This window comes from Anas acuta, chromosome 2, assembly GCF_963932015.1.
Source record: "Anas acuta chromosome 2, bAnaAcu1.1, whole genome shotgun sequence".
NCBI lineage: Eukaryota > Metazoa > Chordata > Aves > Anseriformes > Anatidae > Anas > Anas acuta.
This window is the reverse complement of record NC_088980.1, coordinates 108,697,674-108,717,702: the sequence shown is the minus strand read 5'-3', so window position 1 is coordinate 108,717,702 and position 20,029 is coordinate 108,697,674. Positions and strand designations below refer to the sequence as shown.

The 20,029-nt window shown below is 42.3% G+C and overlaps 1 protein-coding gene across 1 annotated transcript in view; it reads right to left on the bottom strand.

The window, feature by feature from the left end:
* Positions 1-18,690, bottom strand: part of VAPA (VAMP associated protein A) — a 29,731-nt gene extending 11,041 nt beyond the window's left edge. Inside the window, exons 1-2 of the mRNA XM_068671644.1 lie at positions 18,377-18,690; positions 2,281-2,433 (exon numbers count right to left, since the gene is read on the bottom strand). Coding sequence (XP_068527745.1) covers positions 2,281-2,433; positions 18,377-18,452 — 229 coding nt within the window. The 5' untranslated portion in view covers positions 18,453-18,690. The remainder of the gene's footprint in view (positions 1-2,280; positions 2,434-18,376) is intronic.
* Between the last annotated feature and the right edge of the window lie 1,339 nt (positions 18,691-20,029).

Sequence of the window (20,029 nt, the reverse complement as noted above, 5' to 3'; positions counted from 1 at the left end):
TCGACATTATCAATTCTAAGAGTATTGCAAACAGTTACGAAAGCAAGACTCTTGTTAGTAAGCCTAAGTTTTCTACACAGAAGGGCTTTATCTCCACAAAACCGATCTTAAATGGGTCTGAAACTCAGAAGGAAGAATAGTAACACGTAACACTAACAGTTGCAAAGAAAGAAAAATAACATTCTATAGTCTGGAAAGAAAAATCAACAGCAAACAATTAATATAGATGACACAAAAATAAATAGTTAATTTAGGTCATCAAGGTGAAGGGAAAGACATCCAAATCAACAGTAAAAAAGAGGTCCTATCAAATCCGTATTTTCAGAAAAAATATATAAACGTGGTTAAAAAATAGTACCTTCTGTTTCACAATAGGATGATACAAAAATGTCCGTGGACCTCCTTAAAATGTCTATTAAATCACATCTCCAATAATGTACTTTAAAACTCCCTTGACCCTGAATTATCTGATGCATTATCTGGACTAGAGGCAGCTAACATTGTCAACATTTAGTGCTGAACAGAGTTTCAGCCATGGTATCCTACATTGATTTCCCTCTGCACAACAATGTGAGAGAAATCTATTTTTAATGATATGAACAATGAGTCAGCACTGAAAACATTCAGTAGAGAGATACAAGAGATAACAAAGTGGGTCAATAGAAAAAGTATCTGCGTACTTGGCTTACAAAGTTATTCAAAAGAAATTATATGCCCAAAAACAACAATTTGGGGAAGAAAACTTAAATTCTGAAAAGCATCTGTAATGACACATCTACATCTTGGAGTCACTGTAGCTGAAAATCCGCATGAGATTCCATTAATACAGAAAAAGCAGCAACAAAGAGCCACTGTGGGTGCAAAGTGGAAAATCACCCAGCTTTGATACTCTGATACATAGTTAACACAAATGTCTGTGAGTCAATGTTGAAAAGGAAAATAAGCTAAGCTTTTGACTACAGGAATCTCTAAACAATTATCTCAATAAAATGATCTTTCGTCCACAAGACTCTGAACTGTCCCTGGCAAGCAATACTGAAGTTTTAAAAGGTCACATTCTACAGATCATATCGGATTAGAAAACTGGTGTCTCTCCTAAAAGGAAAGTTACTCTAAGGTTTTAATCCATCAACTTTGAAGTTTTCCTGAGTTATTTCTTGCAGCTTTTGAACATATCACCTAAAGCTAGTTCCTCAAATTCTTTTAAACTTCCCAGAGGGCTTAAGGGTATGAATATGAAAAGCTCTGAAGATTGCTCCTTGTTTCCCTTTGTTTTGCTATAGCTTTTCAGGGGTACTACAAGAATCGTCAGCTTTCTAGACGGAGATCTAGAAGCTTATGACTGTGTCACCCTTGATCTCTACAACCTATGAGACTACATCCATGTTGGGAAATATGATGGTTCCACAGAAAAGTAAGAGTTTCTCTCCTCTTACAGTCATAGGTTTGAGAATTCCCTTATTCAGATGATTCTTAACTCAAAAAGATTGGGAGAACAACCTACAAAAACAATTTATCAAGTCAGAAGACCAATACCTACTCTTTTCCCACTTTCTTGAGAATGTCTACTCCCATCATTCCTGACATCTGGTCTTTTTGCCACAGTACTGTCCAGTATAGGATTAGATTATTATATATCCAGCTCTCAAAATTCTGTTAATTGTCATAATGAAGTATGTAAACCAAACCTAGACGGAGTTTCACGGGGGGTGGAAATACTGTGTGGCTTCAAGGCTCACACTGCTGAGCATTAAAGATCCTTTTTTAATCCACATCCCAAAAACAGATTAAGAAGTGTCTCTAGAGTGAAACGTGATAGATTTGTCAAACCTAAAGGCTACAAAAGCTCCGTCTAATATAACAGAAAATTTCCTTAAGAGAACTGACAGATTACCACTTAGCATGTATTACTTAACACACTCGTAACTCTTCTATTATGACAAGTTATGACACAATAGAGTTCAGACAATAGGGACCTGTACTATTCCAAACAACTATTCCACAATTGTGGATGGATTTATTTTTTTTAAATGCATTGAACTGTCAAATGTTGAACTTTAAACACATCAGAGCAGCCAAGCAATGTCCCACTTCACAATGGGAACAGGAATACAGTTGTCTGAAGGTACTGTTAATGTCACTGCCCATTTCCCACTTTCCTTCCTCTTTAACACAGCAATAGCTGCAGGTAAACATGATAAACGACAAACAAATATTTTTGTACAGAGGTTTTTCATGCTTTAAAACATATAACCTACAACGATGCATATCTGCTTTTACCTGAAACAATTACAGATGATCCTGGGTCAATAATTCCACTGTTTGGCCTCACACAGTATCGACGAGGCGCTGTGGTCTTCACTTTGAAGCATACTTTTCTATCTGATGGATTTCGTAGCTTAAGATTTGTAGTTACTACGTCTGTAAAGGGACCTGGAAAAAAAAAAAAGTCATTTTTGTTGTAAATATTCATGTATCTGTGGAAGACAAGCCTGTTTATACAGTACAAATTACTCTTAAAATATAATTTAATGGCAACAGGCAGGTTAAATCATACATCTGTTAAGCACATATACCGTTACGTGCAAAACATATTCCATCATCTTAGTTATAACAATATACATTAACGCAATGAACGAGTAAGTAGTATGACATATTCAAGCTGCTGGTGCAAGGAGTTCATATATACATATAAAGAGAGAGGCATTTTTACGACTTACACACAGACGTCATTATGCTAATTTTACCAAAGCTTTCCTAACACTGCACGTAACCAGTGGGTAATGATCATATGTGCAAGTAAATCTTGCTGGATTTTTCTCTAGGAATAGAAGCAATATGTACTTTGGAATTCTTTCAAGTGTTTATTACAGAAAGGAAACACTGCGATAATGAAATATACGAACTGCTCTTGAGATTTCAACTTATGTTGGGCTTAGAGGTCCTACAGCCTTGACAGAAACATCACCCTCATCTGTTAAATTCAAAACAGGCAGGGAAGATGATACTCTGTTTATGCATATATTCCAACTCGTCCACCAAAAAGAAACTTCAGTTGCCATATTCACCAATCTAATGCAGTATATTCTCTAAACCGTGCCTATATTAAACCATCAAGATAGAAACTGACTAAGGCTGGATTGGACGACAGAGGCTTAATTTCAATGTCAAGCTGTAAAAGCTCTTCTTCCAGAAGAGATCACCTCCAAGTGATATCATACGGTAACAGCAAAAAAGGTTCACAGTGTTCTCAGCTATGTTAATCTCCTTTATGTCATCTGAAAGCCAGAATGCACAGGCACTGTAAGAATGAACTTTGAAAATGGAACTGCATATGAACATGAAGTTAATTCAATAATACTTCATGTGTATATGAATTTTAAAGAAGCCTATTTTTCTTTAGACATTACAAATCAAATTCCTACAAAATGCTTTCCACCATTATTGGAATAGCAACAACTACTTTTCCATTTAAAAAAGAAAGAGAGCAAACTTTAGATTATACAGGGTTAAAAACATACACGACCTGAGCAGGAAGGTAGGAATCCACCAACTGCATAAGATAAAGGAAGTCAGAAAGTCAGTTCTCTTCTGGGACCTCTGTGGAATAATGTCTCCAGGACTCCTCTGAAGCCAACGGCGCTATCACTAGCATGTTATTACACTAGAGGGCTCACTATCTGAGCAATGTCTTGATTTCTGTAACCCTCTTTCAGCCCGAATCCTTGATGTTGAGAGAGTGCTGAACACAGCCTTGACTTGAAACAATGAAATACAAATCGACAGAGGACAAACTGGGATTACTGAGAACAAGAACAGTCAGGTGGAGGTGAAGACACGTGTGAGCCAGTTTAAATTCGACAAGACTTCATTGGTGAGAAAATAGGAACTGGTACTACTCGTCTGAAAATGTCATTTCTAATCTGGCTTTATACGGTAGAGGAAGGTAATCAGCCTTTTAATCCACTGAAACTTGGCACGGGTCCCATGAGGAAGATTTACAAAACTACTTCAAAGTTTCCTGCCACTTGTCCCTTGTCGGCTCTTGCAGGATCCGGTTGCATTTACTTAGAGAGTTCAACCTAAAAATAACTCCCATAACCCACACCACAAGCCGAACTAAAATCAGGTATCTGAATAACCCTCTAAGTCTGAGGCTGCTGATACACTCAGAAAAAAGACTGAACACTTATTTTTTGAGCCATACTAACATTTTTAAGAACTTAATTCTCAGTATTTTACTTACAGCCACCTAGGCAGTGCCTTTGCAGTGCCCAGCAGCATAGGAAACCTTGAATTTGGCTTTGTCTTTTTTTTCCCTTTTGTTTTTTGTCTATAATTGCAACTCTAGACAACCTGAGGTGCTCTGCTGTGCAATCTTCTCAACCACTGCTACAAGAAAAAATCAGGTCTAAGAAAAAAAGGCTCAGTTCAGAGGCTCATTTTGAAAGACACAGTCACCAAGTGGAGGAGGTCTACTACTCAAATAGCTTATCTCAAGACACAGAAACAGAGAATTTAGGAACTCGAGATCAACTTGTTTAAACTCATAAAAAATAAAAGATGTTCCAAGACATGAAAGGCCCCCTCACGCCTTCCTTCTCAGAGCCTGCATAATAAAGGCAAGATAAGAGTCAAAGCATTGTTAGGATTATTCTAATACTTCCTGGCAGTTCTAACACCACAGATGAAAAAAAGCCTGCTTTTGTTCTCCAGGTACATACATGTAATGACCTCCTCTGCATTTCCCCAGCACTTCCCAAAGAGCAGCCTTGATCTCAGGAACATTTTTCAGCATCAGACACTTCTTCCAGAGTGGACTGAAATCTTTTCTCAAAGCCTTGGGCACCCTTTTGGCAGCCTTACCTTTCACCTGCTTTCCAAAAGCTTGAAAGGTGACAAGCTGTGCAAAACCTCTCCAGACTCACAACCATCAGAATTAATAAATAGCTCCCAACAAACTGGTGTACAGAGGGACAACAAAAGGAAAATAAGACTGAATGGCACTGGTCTGGCAGTGCCCAGCTGTTCTGATAGTTCAGTGACAGCACTGATCTTGAGCACGGGTAGGCAGGCATAGACTTTTCTGACACAAGGACAGGAAATCAGGGAAGAAAATGATTAGCATTGTGAGGAGAAGCATGTTCTAAATTAGAATGACATATCCTTCAAAAAAAAAAAAAAAGCATGCAACAGCAGAAAGGGATTCTGGAGTTTCCATTCACACAGACATATGTGACCCTACTCTTCAAAGAGTGGGGAAATAAAAGTCTAGCTGGCACCTACAGCCTGAGCACAAAATCTTAAATCATAAAATTTCCTTGAGGAAAAACTAGAAGAGTGGGGCAAGAAAAAAACAGGAGTGAGAAACACTGGGCCATACCACACAGACTACATCTGAAGAAGCTGTAGAAAAGAACACAGAGGCTAAGATAGGAGGTAGGTACAGACATTTTGGGCGTGCACTGAGATGGACAAGAGCATGCCAACTTCAACTCAGGAAACACAGGTACATTGCCATATTATTACACACAAAAAAGTATCTCACTCGCCACTTGTGACACCCAGTCTTAACCTGGGTTGGTTTTATTTAAGCACTTAAACCTGTAACAAACTCACGTAACTGCCCCCAGCACACAGAAACACCTTGGGAGCACTCATCTACTGTCTTTTGCCCAATTTCCATTGGAAACTATCTTTTTTTAATCTTAGATTTGTACAACTGAAGGCCATGGACTTCTGGATCTGCAACGAGGGTTTCCAGAAGCTGGATGGTAATTTAACCATTAAAATCCTCAAGGTACACTGACTTAACTGTGATGTATCTATATCGATGTAACGGTGATGTACATCGACAAGAGATCATTGCTTTTTAAACCTGTGATTCCAATCTAACAACTCCCGGGAGGCAGAGCTGTTTTAAAGGGGACTGGGAGTTTATAAATCTGTTTAGCAGCACTGAGTCGAGACACCAACTCCAGCATCTTTCTAGAAGAAAAGCCGTGGAAGTGCCAGATAATTCCCACTGTTTTGAAAGGCACAGTGACGACCCACGCCAAGATCTCTCCTGTCTTTTTGACTTATGGCAGCCTTAGGAAGGACAGCCACCTGCCTCATCACATCGGAGAAACTCTAGAGCTCCAAAAAACACAAATGCACTGCATCTCTCTTCCAGCAATCCTCCTGTGCAGCCACCACGAGATTAATGCCGGGGTTGCCTCTGGCAACCACGTATCTTGGACTAGAGCAGCTAGCAAGCAGGAGGAAGTGACACAGATTCTGCAGAGCCAGCTCCCACTGCCGAAATGCGGTCCCAAATTGTCTGGCTTGCCACATCCCAGCCTCTTACACTGCAGTAAAGCCAAGCCACGATGTTACAGGACAGGTAGGGTCTGCACAAAGATCTTTTGGGATGAACATTGTCATGTTTTCTCTTCAAATTCAGGTCTCCGGGTTCTGAGCACCAAGGCACCCTACTCCTGCCCAGAAAGGTCGAATATCAAGGGAAAAGGGTGACATGAATGTGCCTTGCTAGAGTGGGAAGGATGAGCTGAGAGGAGTCTCCTCAGTTCGTGGTACCCACGGGGGAGATCTGAGATTACAGCCAGTAATCTGCTCGTTAACAGTACAGCACAAATGAACTGGAAGAACTTCTGGGAGGGGACAGGCTTGGTTCTTAGATGAGCCATTCAAAATTAGAACAGCTAGCAGAACGCAGAACGTATACAGAGACCCTGTTACAGAGCATCTCCCCTGCCTAAAATTAGGTAACAATTTATCATTGTATAAAATTACAGCAGCTTGTACAAAAATAAGCACGCTTATTTAAAAAAAAAAAAACACTGAACAGCAGTTTCCATGAAACAGCTTATATGTAAGTATGTTATTCTCTTTAAGACACTGTAACTGTTATAGAAAGCTAAATACCTAAGCTGACTGCCAAAGGCACTCCATTTCATGCAGAGAACTGAAGATTATTTAAGCTGTAAACTGGCACATTAAAGTATTCAGCCATATCCAAAAAAAAAAAAAAATACAAGTATACATAAAAAAGCACACAAACAAGCAAAAAGACTACTAACTTCTAAAAAAGCATGAGTCGCAGCATTAACTTCAAGAATTATTTGTTCAAGCTCTAAGTGCGATGCTGTTTTCTCCTCACCTTCCCAATTCTGGGAGCACTCAATCTATACAGAAGGCTTCAAGGTACCTTCCCCCAAATGTACTCAGGCAGGGTAGTTTTTGTCCAGTGCACGATCGAGTCAAGTTGGGCAGTCTGGTCTCCTCCACCAGACCAGCCACTTCATCCTAGCAGCTTACCACGTTGGTCGAGCGTGACTTCCCCTTGGTGAACCCACGCTGACTACTCCTGATGACTTAACTTTCTTGCCCTTCACATGCCTGGAAATGCTTTCCAGGGTGAGCTGTTCCGTCACCTTCCCAGGAATCCAGGCGTAGCTGACCAGCCTGTAGTGCCCTGGGAACTCCTTCTTGCCCTTCTGGAAGATGGCAGTGAAATTTGCTTTCCTCCAGCCTCCTGGCACTTCTCCTGACCAGCAGGTTAATGAAAAATTACAAGAGTGGCCCCACAATGACATCTGCCAGCTCCCTCAGCACCCCTGGGTGCATCCCATCAGTTTGCCTAAGTATTTCCTGACCTGATCTTCTTCCACCACAGGTAGGTCTTCCTTGCTCCAGGTTTTCTCCCTGGTCTCTGGGATTCCTAAAGGGTGACTTCTGGTTATGAAGACTGAGGCAAAGTAGGTGTTAAGTACACAGCCTCTTACATGTCCTGTGTAACCAGGTCCCACATCTCCTTCAGCAGTAGGCACACATTTCCCTTTGTCACCAATGTATTTACAGAAGCCCTTCTTGTCATCCTTGACATTCCTGGCCAGACTCAATTCCACTTGGGCTTAAGCCTTCTTAACCTAATGCCTGCATGTTAGGACAACCACTCTGTGCTCCTTCCAGGTCACCCAGCCTTTGCTTCTACCCTCTGTAAGCTCCCTTTTTGCGTGTGAGTTTGGCCAGGAACACCTCGTTCATCCACACAGGTCCCTGTGCATTTTACCTGACTGCCTATCTGTTGGGATGGACTGCCCTTGAGCTAGGAGATGCTCTGGGAATACTAAGGAGCTCACAAAACGATCAGTGAATATCTGCATCTGGGACAAGCATCATAAACAGAAGTATTTCTTGCTGTCCTTTTAAAAAGGAGTTGCACCAGAACAACAAAAAAAATCTCTGTTATAAGAACGGGCTGGACAGATGCTCAGTGATGTCCAACCCACAACGCACTGACACTGTGTGCAATGCACCAGGAGACATCAAGGGCTGTATGTATTAAGGTGTTTCTCTTTTGGTTTTAAATCGATTGAAATAGCCTTTGTGCTGTGTCTACCGTCTTCAAATATATGAATACTGATTGCAGTAAGTTAAAAATAAGAGTTATTTCACAAAGGACTTGGAGATGGCAGCTCATTCTGCTTTGCTTACAGTCTGATACTCCAGCTTTCTTTCCCTGTACAAAGAACACTCCTGCCCTCTTCACCTCCAGATTTTTCCTCTTAAGTTTATCCAATTATTTTAGAAGCCCCTTGAAACATTTCTATTTCAGGTTCTACTACAGAAGTATATTTATTTTAAAAGATATAATGAGAAGGAAAAGAAAAAAGGTGAAATGCCAAAATTAAGCTGAAAATTGCGTATTACTGGCAAACAAAAAACAATAGTGAAAAAAATGAAGGCAAGATGTCTAAAAATGAAAGACCAGCATCCAGTAGCGATTTGAACTACCTGACTGTCAGACAAGCACACTTAAAATATAAACAAAGCATTTGATTGCTTCAAATGGGATTTCATAGTTCTGAAAAAAAGCATATGTGAAGGAGCTGGCACAAAAAAATATGAGCAAGAAAATATTGGTTCTTTCCATAAACGACTTCTAAGCAATTAATATTCAAATCTTTGTGAAAACAATCTAAAAAGAATCCGTAACAGTCATTTTCAAGGAACATCATTCCTTTTTCTCTTGAAATACCAAAACCACGATCATTCAAATATCCTATAAACTCAGCTGGAAGAAAAATTCCTACTCTAACAAATCACCGGTGTTAAATTTATTCATGGTCTACAAAGCGTAATAGCTTAGGTTTCATGAATTAATACTTCAGCATTATAACTCTGAACGATGAGGAATAATCAGTGGATGAAGTTGCAAGATTACTAGTATCTACAAATAGTCACTGCTCTCAGGTACGTATCCATATATCAGAGCAAAAATACAGGCTCTCTCTCTTCTTATGCTACCCTGGCACTTGAGAAATAACTCTTAATTTTATCACCAATCTGCACATAAATACCATGGTCCAAAAAAAACAAACAAAAAAAAAAAAAACCTTTATAAGAAAGCTGACAGGCCTCAACATCCACAGCCCCCCAGCAGGCTGATTCCAGGCTAGCACTGTTCATCATGGAGTAACAACAGATATTATCTGTGTTCCTCACACCAGCACACTGATGGTGGAGATCTGTCAAAGATTTTTTCTTCAGAAAAAAAATGCTCAGACGATGCCCATTTTTAATCCTAAAAGAGCTTGTATTCCTCTGTCAAAGCGGCGAGGAGAGCATATATAAGGCTATACAGCTTACTAGAGGTGCTTGAACCCATGCTGACATGCATGCTCTCACCAGGGGCTGTTGGAAGGGAAATGGGAATTGAGATCTGTTGCCTGCCATTCTGACAGAGAAAAGACAGGAACACAATACAGCAGCATTTCAAACCAGACAAAACAAACATTCTTTCTCCTTGTATTCTCTTCCTGGATCAGAATTTCACATTCACCCCAGATTGTTCCTGATATGCTGTTAGTGGCCAAAAAAAAAAAAAACATGGTAAAAACACAATGAGCATCTATCTCAAGGGTAAAGTGCAGCCATAGATGACTATCATGAATTCTGGTAAACAGAACATTATCTGCTTTACAGAATGGCAAGAATACAGGCTAAAAGGAGATGGTCCTGCACTTAAAGGTAAATATGGACAAAGGTTTCCTTAGACTCAACAGCACTACCAATAACACGACGTAACACAGAATAACTTCATCCAAAGACATTAATGCCCGTGGTTTAGTTTAAGCTTTAAAACCTAGCAGATCTAGGTTTTAAGTCTGTTTATGTCTGTTCTTGATATTTTCCCTACTGAAAGAGTCCCATTATCGAATAAATGCCATATTACCGGTGTCAAAGGCAAGCTTGCTACTTCAACTTAACCTCCAGGTTATTGTGAATTCCCGACTTGCAATTTAGCTCCATTTGGTTGGTTGTGCTGTTGTTCTTACACAAGACATGCTAAGCATACTAAAACTGGTAGCTCATAACTCTACTACGATAAAGTCTTAAGAATCTAGCAATAAAGCATTATTCACCCCAAAGCATTCTGTTGAAAAAAAACAAAAAAAAGCAGTAGAAATATTTTACTACTGATAAATATGAACACTTAAAAGAGCAAATGATGCTTAAAGTCCTGAAACAACTAGTAATATGTACAAACAATCTAGTTCAGTAAGGGCTGCGTCATAAACCCTTCCTGCTGAAGCAACTCTTTACTTGGATGAGGCAAGATAACTAATGAATTTGATAATTACAGAGGCTCTTAGATTTCAAACACTAGCCCATTTGAACAACAGAGCTGGATACACAAGTAACTGTCCCCTTTCTTCCTTTGAACTTTCTTTGTATTTTAACCTGCTTAAAGAAGCTTTCAGGGATGCTGAAACAGCCAGATCTGCTGCTTAAAATTTCCAAGCATACAGCAGCTCAACTACCCAACCTCCAATTGGATACACCTGTCTGATCTGAATCACAATATTCAAGACACACTTCAAACCATCCAGCGGTAATCAGAATATGTGTAATTATCTCAGCTGACAGCTGCAATGGCACGCAGTATGCTGCAGCAAGGCTGATTTCCTTGCAGGCTTGACCAAAAGCTGTGTGCTCAAAGAACTGGACATCAGAAGCCGGACTCAAACATGCTGCAGAACACCAAAACCCTCCTGCTTTTCACCAGTTTCCCTGAAGGTAGTATCCAAACAGCACAACGGAGTAATTGTGATACATAAATGTAGCACAAATAGCATCCAGCCTCACAGAAGAGGCACACCCAGCTAAACGGGCTCACGTATCAGGCATTAAAATGCTCAGCGTGCAGATGCAGCTAGTGCTGGGTCACCTCCCAAAGGCGTAAGCAGCCCACTCCAATCTCAGGGTGACCTCTCATTCTCCAGAAGCAGAGCCCAGGCCTCCAATGTCTCACCTCTCTGGAAGCCAAGTTCACCAGACCCCACCGTTACTCAGGAAACAAACATCTGCTTTCAGCTGGACGTGGTGACAACCCCTTCGCTCTGACGAGATCCCACACCCCATTCCCTCCCTATCTTCCCATCACAGCATCATGCTGACAGACACAGCCCCGCTGCAGGACCGGGCAGCTCACTTCCACAGCAGCAGCAAAAGCCCCAACATGGAAGTGAAACGACGTCTTGCACGTGTCCAAAACAAAACCCTAACAACTTTTAGTTTTGCTCTATATATTATATACACATATGGAGCTCTAACTCCTATGTGTATGACTTATTTTTATGAACATCCCTTCTTACAAATAAAAAAACCTTTGAATGCTATCCAGCCCTGCACATCTCTGTCAAGCTTTTCTAATGCCTTGAAATGTACGACAACATATCAGCTTCTAGGTGAAGCGTGCCACAAAGTACCACCACAGTCCTACCAAGCTATTAGGAACACTGTAACCTCATGACCAAGTAGAAGCTTTCTAAAGCCCATGAGAAACAAATCATTTTGTAAGATGGTATCTGATGAAGTGAAAACAAGTTGAGGGGTATTTCTGCCCGCAATTCCTTTTAGAAAGTTGGTTCCGATTGCCATGATTCAGGTTTGAAATTCAAGTGGTTTCTACTGACCTAAACACACTCATAGCCACTCGATGCCAACTCGGTTTTGTACCAAGCCTACCCTTCCACCTGCATAGCTTCTGTTTTCCCCGCTGCCTACCTCTTGATGTATTTATGACAGCGATCAGATCCCTTGCAGTCTTCACCTTGCTACTCTGCTTTGTCTGTCAGTAACTCTGCCTTTGCACCATTCCCACTTGGGTGTGCTCTCTCCAACAGGCTGCTGCCAGGGATGTACTCAGATAAGGCCTCATCAATGCCACGCACCACGACATTAGAGCTTCCCTCATAACTGTACTACAGCCTCATATTTGCCCTTTTTCGTGCCTCGGCACACTCACACAAGCCTGTGACTAAGTACCGGTCTCTAGTCTTACTCGCTCATCACTCCCAACAGGACCGATCAAGCAGCAGGTCTATCCCTAGCACACACCAAACACACACTTTTTTACCATTCCTCACGTCTCCTACTTTGCATCCCCAGGGCGCTCCGCCAGCACAACCCCACACATACCAAAGCCTTTAAAGAAGTCACCGAGCCAAGTTCAAACACGACACTGGGCCACCCTTTGGAAATGGCTTTATTAAGCCTCCAGTAGGCCGACAGCTGTGCTGCAGTTCATTTTACAGCTTGCTCTTTCTCCATCTTAAGCTTACCTGCAACTTAATTATGACCTCCGCAGACACCACTGTACCAAATAACCTAATGCCATCCATAAAACCCAAATGTTTGGGCAGCAGGGGCACACAGAAGAGCTGGAAGGAGAGGCACAGAGCAGGAAGCAGCTCTCAGACCAGACTGGCACACGCTACCCAGGACGCCCACGCTGCATTTTATTCCATGTTCCATTTACCCCCATGTCTTCAATTATTCTTTCCTCCGAGGCTTTGCATACAATTTAGGTCAGATCTAGTCAAGCACTGAAGTGTCAAATTGAACGTTACAACAAGCCAGAGCACACCCTGAGAAACGGGAGGGAAAAAGCTGATGTGACTATCTTTTAAAAATTCAGGAAACTATTTCTCTTTTCCTCACATTTCCTCTCACATTATTTTATAAGCAAACACCTGAAGTCCTATACCAGGGTAACCTTTAGCAAAGTATCTGAGCTATCGTGTCCACACCTACGTTACCCAATAATTTACAATGCAACGAAATAACTTTATTATTCAACAACACGCTGAAAAGGAAAGAGAAGCTGAAGAGGTCAAGATGATTATGCATCAGATAAAGTCTCACCACAGTAAGGAAAATAAAGTTACTGAAGTTCTAACTGGTGTTTCTGTTTTCAACAATACCACATCAGAAATTACCTTATTACAGCAATTTTGCTGATTTATTTTTTTTAAGCAATTAGCTGATATATATTTACTTGTCAAATTGCAAGGCTTTTACTGTCAGATGAGCCAACTTCCACACTGGGAAATGTAACACTTATCTAATTATTCAGTGATTTATTTCTTTTTTCCACTCCACACATAGTAAATTCTCCCCAGCAGTCTTTTCCAACTCAAATTTACGGCTTGTAAGCCGAGTGCGTAATAACCCTTTAATGACTGATGTTTGCAAAGGTCCGGTTAACAAACCTCTCCCAAAGACACAAGGTGAGGAAGAACAGCACACTCACAAACCGCACCGAGACAAAGCAGGAACAATTTACACCACCAGAGCGAACAGCCAGTGCACTAAATATTCGGCCCTATTAACTGATGCATAAAACAACTCCTCCTGTTCACAGCAAGGTTCTGCTTCTCGACTTGGCCTTAAGCAACGGTACAACATTTGCATGCGATGCATTATTTTTATATTATGATGTATTGTAGTGTTCTAGAACACTGGCTTCAGCTGTCAACAAGCAGAGGGAGTAGGCACTTCATCCTGATTACAACATAAAGGGGAAGCTTTCATACTGATGAGAAGCACAAGGTGGGGAGTGCTTCTCAGTTTACTGAAGGTGCAACGCTAGGTCTTATGAACTGAAGGGAAAAGGATGAAACATCCAAATCTGTACTGCTATCATCTTCTTTCATCACAGAAAAAAAAAAATCCATTATTGAATTTTATCTAGCACCTACAATGCACCTGACCTCACAGCCCAGCACAGACCCTGTTCATCAGTCAGTTTTAAACGTGGCTTGACACTGTGGCAGAAACCTAAGTACTAACACATTGCCAGCTCATGAGCAATAAATTGTGTAATACAGAAAAAAGTTTTCTTTGTTTCCCTCAACACATTCCCACTAAGCATTTTGTGTCATATGTTTCATTAATACTTATCATAAAATACAGAGGCAAAGACCACTTGTTGAATGCTAAACCATTCTATGGGATATTCCATCTTTGTCACTATACAATATTCATCCAGAAAAAAATGTATTAAATTAAATGGAATCATCTCAAAGCATCAGAAAGTCACAGCTGTGCTAGTGCTCAGTTACAGCCACTTCGTCCCCTCTGCAGGTTCCCTGTTCAGTTCCAAAAACGTTCTAGAATGAAGATCCCACAGAACTGACATCCCAATCACCTTTGGGTTTTGTTTCTTAACCTATCCTAGAAAGCTGGGACATCATGAATTCACTGTTACTTTGAATAAGGTGAGTTTGTGTGTTCTTGGTCTGGTCAAGACCCACACAAGTGAGATCACATTTGAGGAGTCCAAACCCGGCCTACACTAAAGGTGTCCTGGGCCAATTCTGGCAACAGATCTTGAGGGCTGGGGATAGATTTAACATTGAGCTATTTTTACCTTTAAATTCCACCTTCTCGATTTGCAGCAACACACACCCCATGGCTTTCACTGTTACCAAAAGCAGTGTAATGATTATAAAATAATCCACAGCAATATTTTCATATGATTTAAAAGGTCACAGAAATCCGTGCATCAGAATGAGCTGTCTAAGTAAGGTGCTGCCTGCCTTACCTGTATAGAGCTGTTTGAACCTATACCAGCTGAAAGATGATTTTAATACACTAACAGTCCTAAGGCATGAATCAGATTAATAATCAGAAGTGAAATATCATGTTCTACCTCGTCCAGTGACTCAAACCACAGAAGTGAACTTTTATCGTACACTAACATTCACAAAATTTGATCTCAGGCTGCTTACTTGCTGACTTACTCCTAACCTCAATAAATTAAAACAGAAATGGAAAAGCGTGCCTCTATTTTGAGACCTTTACAAAGGCAGCAAAACAACTTCATACACTTGTAAGCAAGAACTTCAATAAAGGATATCAAGTTAGAATATCCATACCTTTTTGTAACAGCTGATATGATTGCTAGTCAGGCACCTCTGAAGCACATGAGATGCAAACTCTGAATGCTGTCTGCTGATCCTCCAAGGCTCATCAAATCAACTAGTGTTGATTTTCAATTAGATGTTGCAAAAGCATATCTTATGACTGATGTAAAGATTTAGAGAATGTTTTTCGAAAAAGGACCACCATCCAAGACCAACTTAAATACAAGTTACTCACAGATGCAAAATTGACTTCTTTGATTTAAAGAAGACCAACTGAGTTTCCATAACAATGCTAGAAAGCTTTGAATTGAAAATTTCAAGCGCTGCTACTTCACCACACAACTGTAAAGTACCTTTTTTAAAAAGGCATTTACTCACAAGGAACCAATTCCAAATTACCATAATCTCCACTAAACTAAGGCTACAGACAATTATGTGCGCAAGTCAGGAGAACAGACCCCAACAAGAGGCAGAAGATGTGCCACCTTCCAAACTAGCTGCTTTTAATTGTCTCATGTTTCAATTCTTCCTGTCTGGTCCCAGACAAATCCAAATAGCTCCAGATTTGGAAAGCTAAACAAAATACATCAGATTAGGAAATACAGAAGGAAAAAAACCTCCAGGAGTAATGTGGCTGAAGAGCACCAGACAAGAACCACGAGTCAAATTCTCAGTGTTCTCTGAGTCTCTGAAAGCATTATCATGTAGCTTATCTACTGCCTCTTAGTCTCATACCTTTTAAGAACAGTTTTTCCCTTGCTACATTTGTACGACACTCTGAAACTTCCTTGTTTTGTGACTCTCCTTTGGTATTCCTGATGGTTCCACAACCATGAGAAACCCCAAGTATCATAGAGGCAGAAGAAATCACTCATCACTCCAAAATGCTATCGATGGCTGAAACATCTAGGAATGCAAGGTACGAGAAAAACAGGATCCTAATCTGCCAGTCACCAAGGGAAATACACAATGCGTTAACCACCATGGGATACACTTTTTCAGACTCCCTCCTAATTGCGTGGAATAAAATTCAGCAGAGAGGCATTACAGCCCTTATTTTTGCTGTTTGAGTCGAGTAGTTTAAAAAATAATAATAACCAACCAAGAAGAGTTTCATCAGACACTGATGAATTCTAAACCTTGACAAGAGCTCCTTACAGTAAGTCCTACCTTCTTTTTAATTTAAGTCACTGTTTGCATAAACGCATACTACCACGTTTTGCTGATACCCTAAAGGTCAGCAAATTCATTACGAGCCACACTGTGAGGCAAGAAAACCCGCAGAACTATTTGTTCTGTTCAGATGTTTAGACTTAAACTGGATCTCTGTTACACATACATCAACAGTAGGACAATAATAATAATGGGTAATAATAATTCTCCCAGTAAGATAACTTTGAATTACCAGCTACATTGAAAAAAAAACACACACTTTTTTTTTTTAACCAAGGTCATATGATTTTCCTACACTTACGATTAAGTTACAGTTATTGAGTCATACACCCTCTTAGTAACCAATTATTTTTAAAAGATAATACTCGGAATTCCCTTCTGCCACTACTGCACTCCTCGATGCAACACCACTTCAGAACTGAATTACTGCTTGTGGCCTACAGACCTTTTTGTACACCTCAGAACAACAAGCAGCTGGAAAATATTGACTGAGAAAGCACTCGATGCTCTTTTAATAGGCATCTCTTTCTATAAGGTATTGAGGTAATGATATACTAAGAGAGTGTTTTCCATGGTATATTAAGACTGCAGTCTCATTATGCTTCAGATTTTGGTTTTGCTTCGTCTGCTCTACAGAAATTGTCCTAATTATATGCATTAGCCTGAAAGCAAAGTTTATGCTTAAAGAATAGGCATTTTGCGCTCTAAATACCTGAACACACAGCACAATCAGGATTACTGATCGACAACGGCTTCCTATTGACAATTTGTAAATCTAGTATTTACTCTGTGTTCCCTGTAACCAGCAGTTCCGTATCACATAAATACAGCCTGCTTCCAGCTCGAAGACAACTCAATGTTTGCAAGCTCCAAATTAGACGCAGTAGCTAAAAAAAAAAAAAAAGGCATTTTCCTCCGACCTGTTCTCTCAAGAATAACGCAGTGTATTGAAATTTGAGTGCAGACCTGGCAGCATTTTAACAACACGAGTGAAAAAAAATAAATAAATAACTTCCCGCTACGGTGCTGGCTGTATCGATGAATGTACAATTTATAAATTGAACCTATCAAGAAATTAAGGTGTGCGATCCAACAGAATTCGGGTTTTAATGGATTCGATGGACTGATAAAACAGGTACAGCTTGTTAAAAATCCCTTTGATGCACCAGGCTTGAGTTTTATTTCTAAAAGCCAGGCCAGCCAAAGGTATTTTGGGGAAATACAGCGTTCGGATTGAACGTAGACATAACCTTCTTCTTGCCCACTTAAAGATTTTTGCATCATAAACTCTGCTCGGAGGGGGGGGGGGATGATGAAAAACGAGCCTACACGAAAACAGAGCGTGAAACAGAGACGGGGGATTATGCAAGTAGGCGCGCTGACACCGAGCGCAGGATCTCAAGCCCTGGTCACACTGACAGGTTTGAGGAGGGGGGGGGGGGCGGGAAATAAAAAATAAATAAAAACCGAACATCACCGGTTGTAAAACTGGAGCATTCGCTGAGTATAACAAATAAACTGAGGGGATAGTGTTTATAATGGGGGGGGGTACATGACACCACAAACTTGCAGCAGGCAGGCACCTCTTCCCTTCCCCTTCCCTTCCCCTTCCCCTTCCCTTCCCTTCCCCTCCCCTCCCTCCCGCAGCGCCCAGGCCCGGCAGAGGGCAGGCGGGGCCCTGTCCCCGCGGCGCCACGCCGCAAGATGGCCCCGGCGCGGCCGCGGGCTGCCCCCCGCCGGGACACCCCCACGGCGGGGCCGCGCCGCGCCGGGCTCGCAAGATGGCGGCGGCCGGGCCCGTTGGACGCCTCAGCGGCGCCCCCCGGCCCTCCCCCACCCCCCCCCTTCACCCTCCCCTTCCCCTTCCCCTCCCCGCGTCCCGGGGGCTCGCAGCGGAGCGGAGCGGGACGCCCGGAGAGCTGGGGCTGCGCTGGGTTGGGTTGGGTTGTGCTGTGCTGGGCTCGCTGCCCCCGTCCGCCCCTCACCTTTGAATTTGAGGTCGGTGGGCGGATCGAGCACCAGGATCTGCTCGTGCTTCGCCACAGCCCCGGCGGCCGCCATCTCGCTCGCTCACTGCGGCGGGGGGAGGAGGAGGAGGAGCGGTGGTGGCAGCGGCAGCAGGAGGAGGAGGAGGAGGAGGAGGAGGAGGAGGAGGAGGAGGAGAGGCGGCGGCGCCGCTCCCTGTCGGGGGCTCGGAGCGCAGCGCAGCCCCAGCAGCCGCTCGCCGCCCTCCCGGCGCAACGGCACGAGGGCGACGGCGGCGGAGGCGGCGGGGCCGCTGCGCGCATGCGCCCGGCCGCTCCTTCGCCTCCCTCGCCGCCCGCCCACTGACAGCTGCGGGCCCGTCGCAGGGGCGCTGGGGAGAAACGGGGACTACAGCTCCCAGCATGCCGCGCGGAGGGAGGGGGCGGCGGGGCATGCTGGGGGTTGGAGTCTTTTCAGAGAGCCCCGTTCTCCGAATGGGAGAAACCAGAAAATCGCTTTGGTTCCCTTTGGAAATGAGGGGTGGGCGAATTGGGCAGAAGGTCGGAAAATCTGGTGGGGCTGGGCTCTTCAAAGCTCACTCCTGGTCCCCGCCTCAGGATCACTGCTGGCCAGCACCAGGGTGGCTCCACCACGCTGGGAGTCCCCTTTAGCGCTGGCAACACCTAGCCCAGGACGTTGCCAAAATCTACCATAAAGCAGGACACACTGTCTTTGGCTGAAAGACATCGTCTTGAAGGCTTGGGGATAGTAATATGGGCTCTATGGCAAGAGACATTGAGCTCATGGAACAAGGGATTTTTAACCATCCTCTTTGCCCTTTTTGTCAGGCACTGTTTTCACCATAGGTCTTTTCATTAATACCATATTTTCAAGTGGATGTCATATACTCGGGTATTTGAATACACCAGTGACAAAAAAAAAAAAAAAAAAAAAAAAAAAAAAAAAAAAAAGAAAGAGAGAGAGAAAAAAAAAACATCCAAACCCATCCTAAACTTGATGATTCCTACCCCTACATCTAACTTCAGAAAAATCTGGCCCTAAGATATGTAATCAAGCTTGTATTCGTGCAAGGTTGGAGTACAGGTGATGGAAATGAAGTCAGAAGGAGTAACACGTTTATTTTTCTTCTCTTGCAATCTGGTGGAGGTGTGCTATGAACACGTATGGGGACGTAAAAGCCTGTTTGATAAATATGCCCCAAGAGTAAATAAATCAAAATGACTGGAGTGCTTTACTTGCAAAACCAGCTCACCACAGTATGAGTTATGGATCACATCATGTCCTTGGTGAATAACTCTACCACATCTACAAGCACAGAATGGTTTTGAGGCCATTCAGTAGGGGAGGTCCCTGAGTAATTTAGGTTCGGGTTCTGCCTTGGCCCCAGCAGGGCCTTTACCCTCCATTTCAGCCGTCTGCCTCTGCTCCGGGCCTGCCACTGCCAGGCCTGCCGCCTTAATTCCTTCTGCGCTTTCCTCCGTGTCCCTCTTGCCAAGAGCAAATACCAACGTGAGTTTTAATACCATCACCCTCTGAAGAAGAAATAAGTGAGACGTGCTGGAGAAAAGCACTTCAGAGTACTTTTACGTAACTGGAATTGGCTTCAGTAGGTGCAGTTATGTGGCATATACATGTAAACGTTGCTAGAGGTC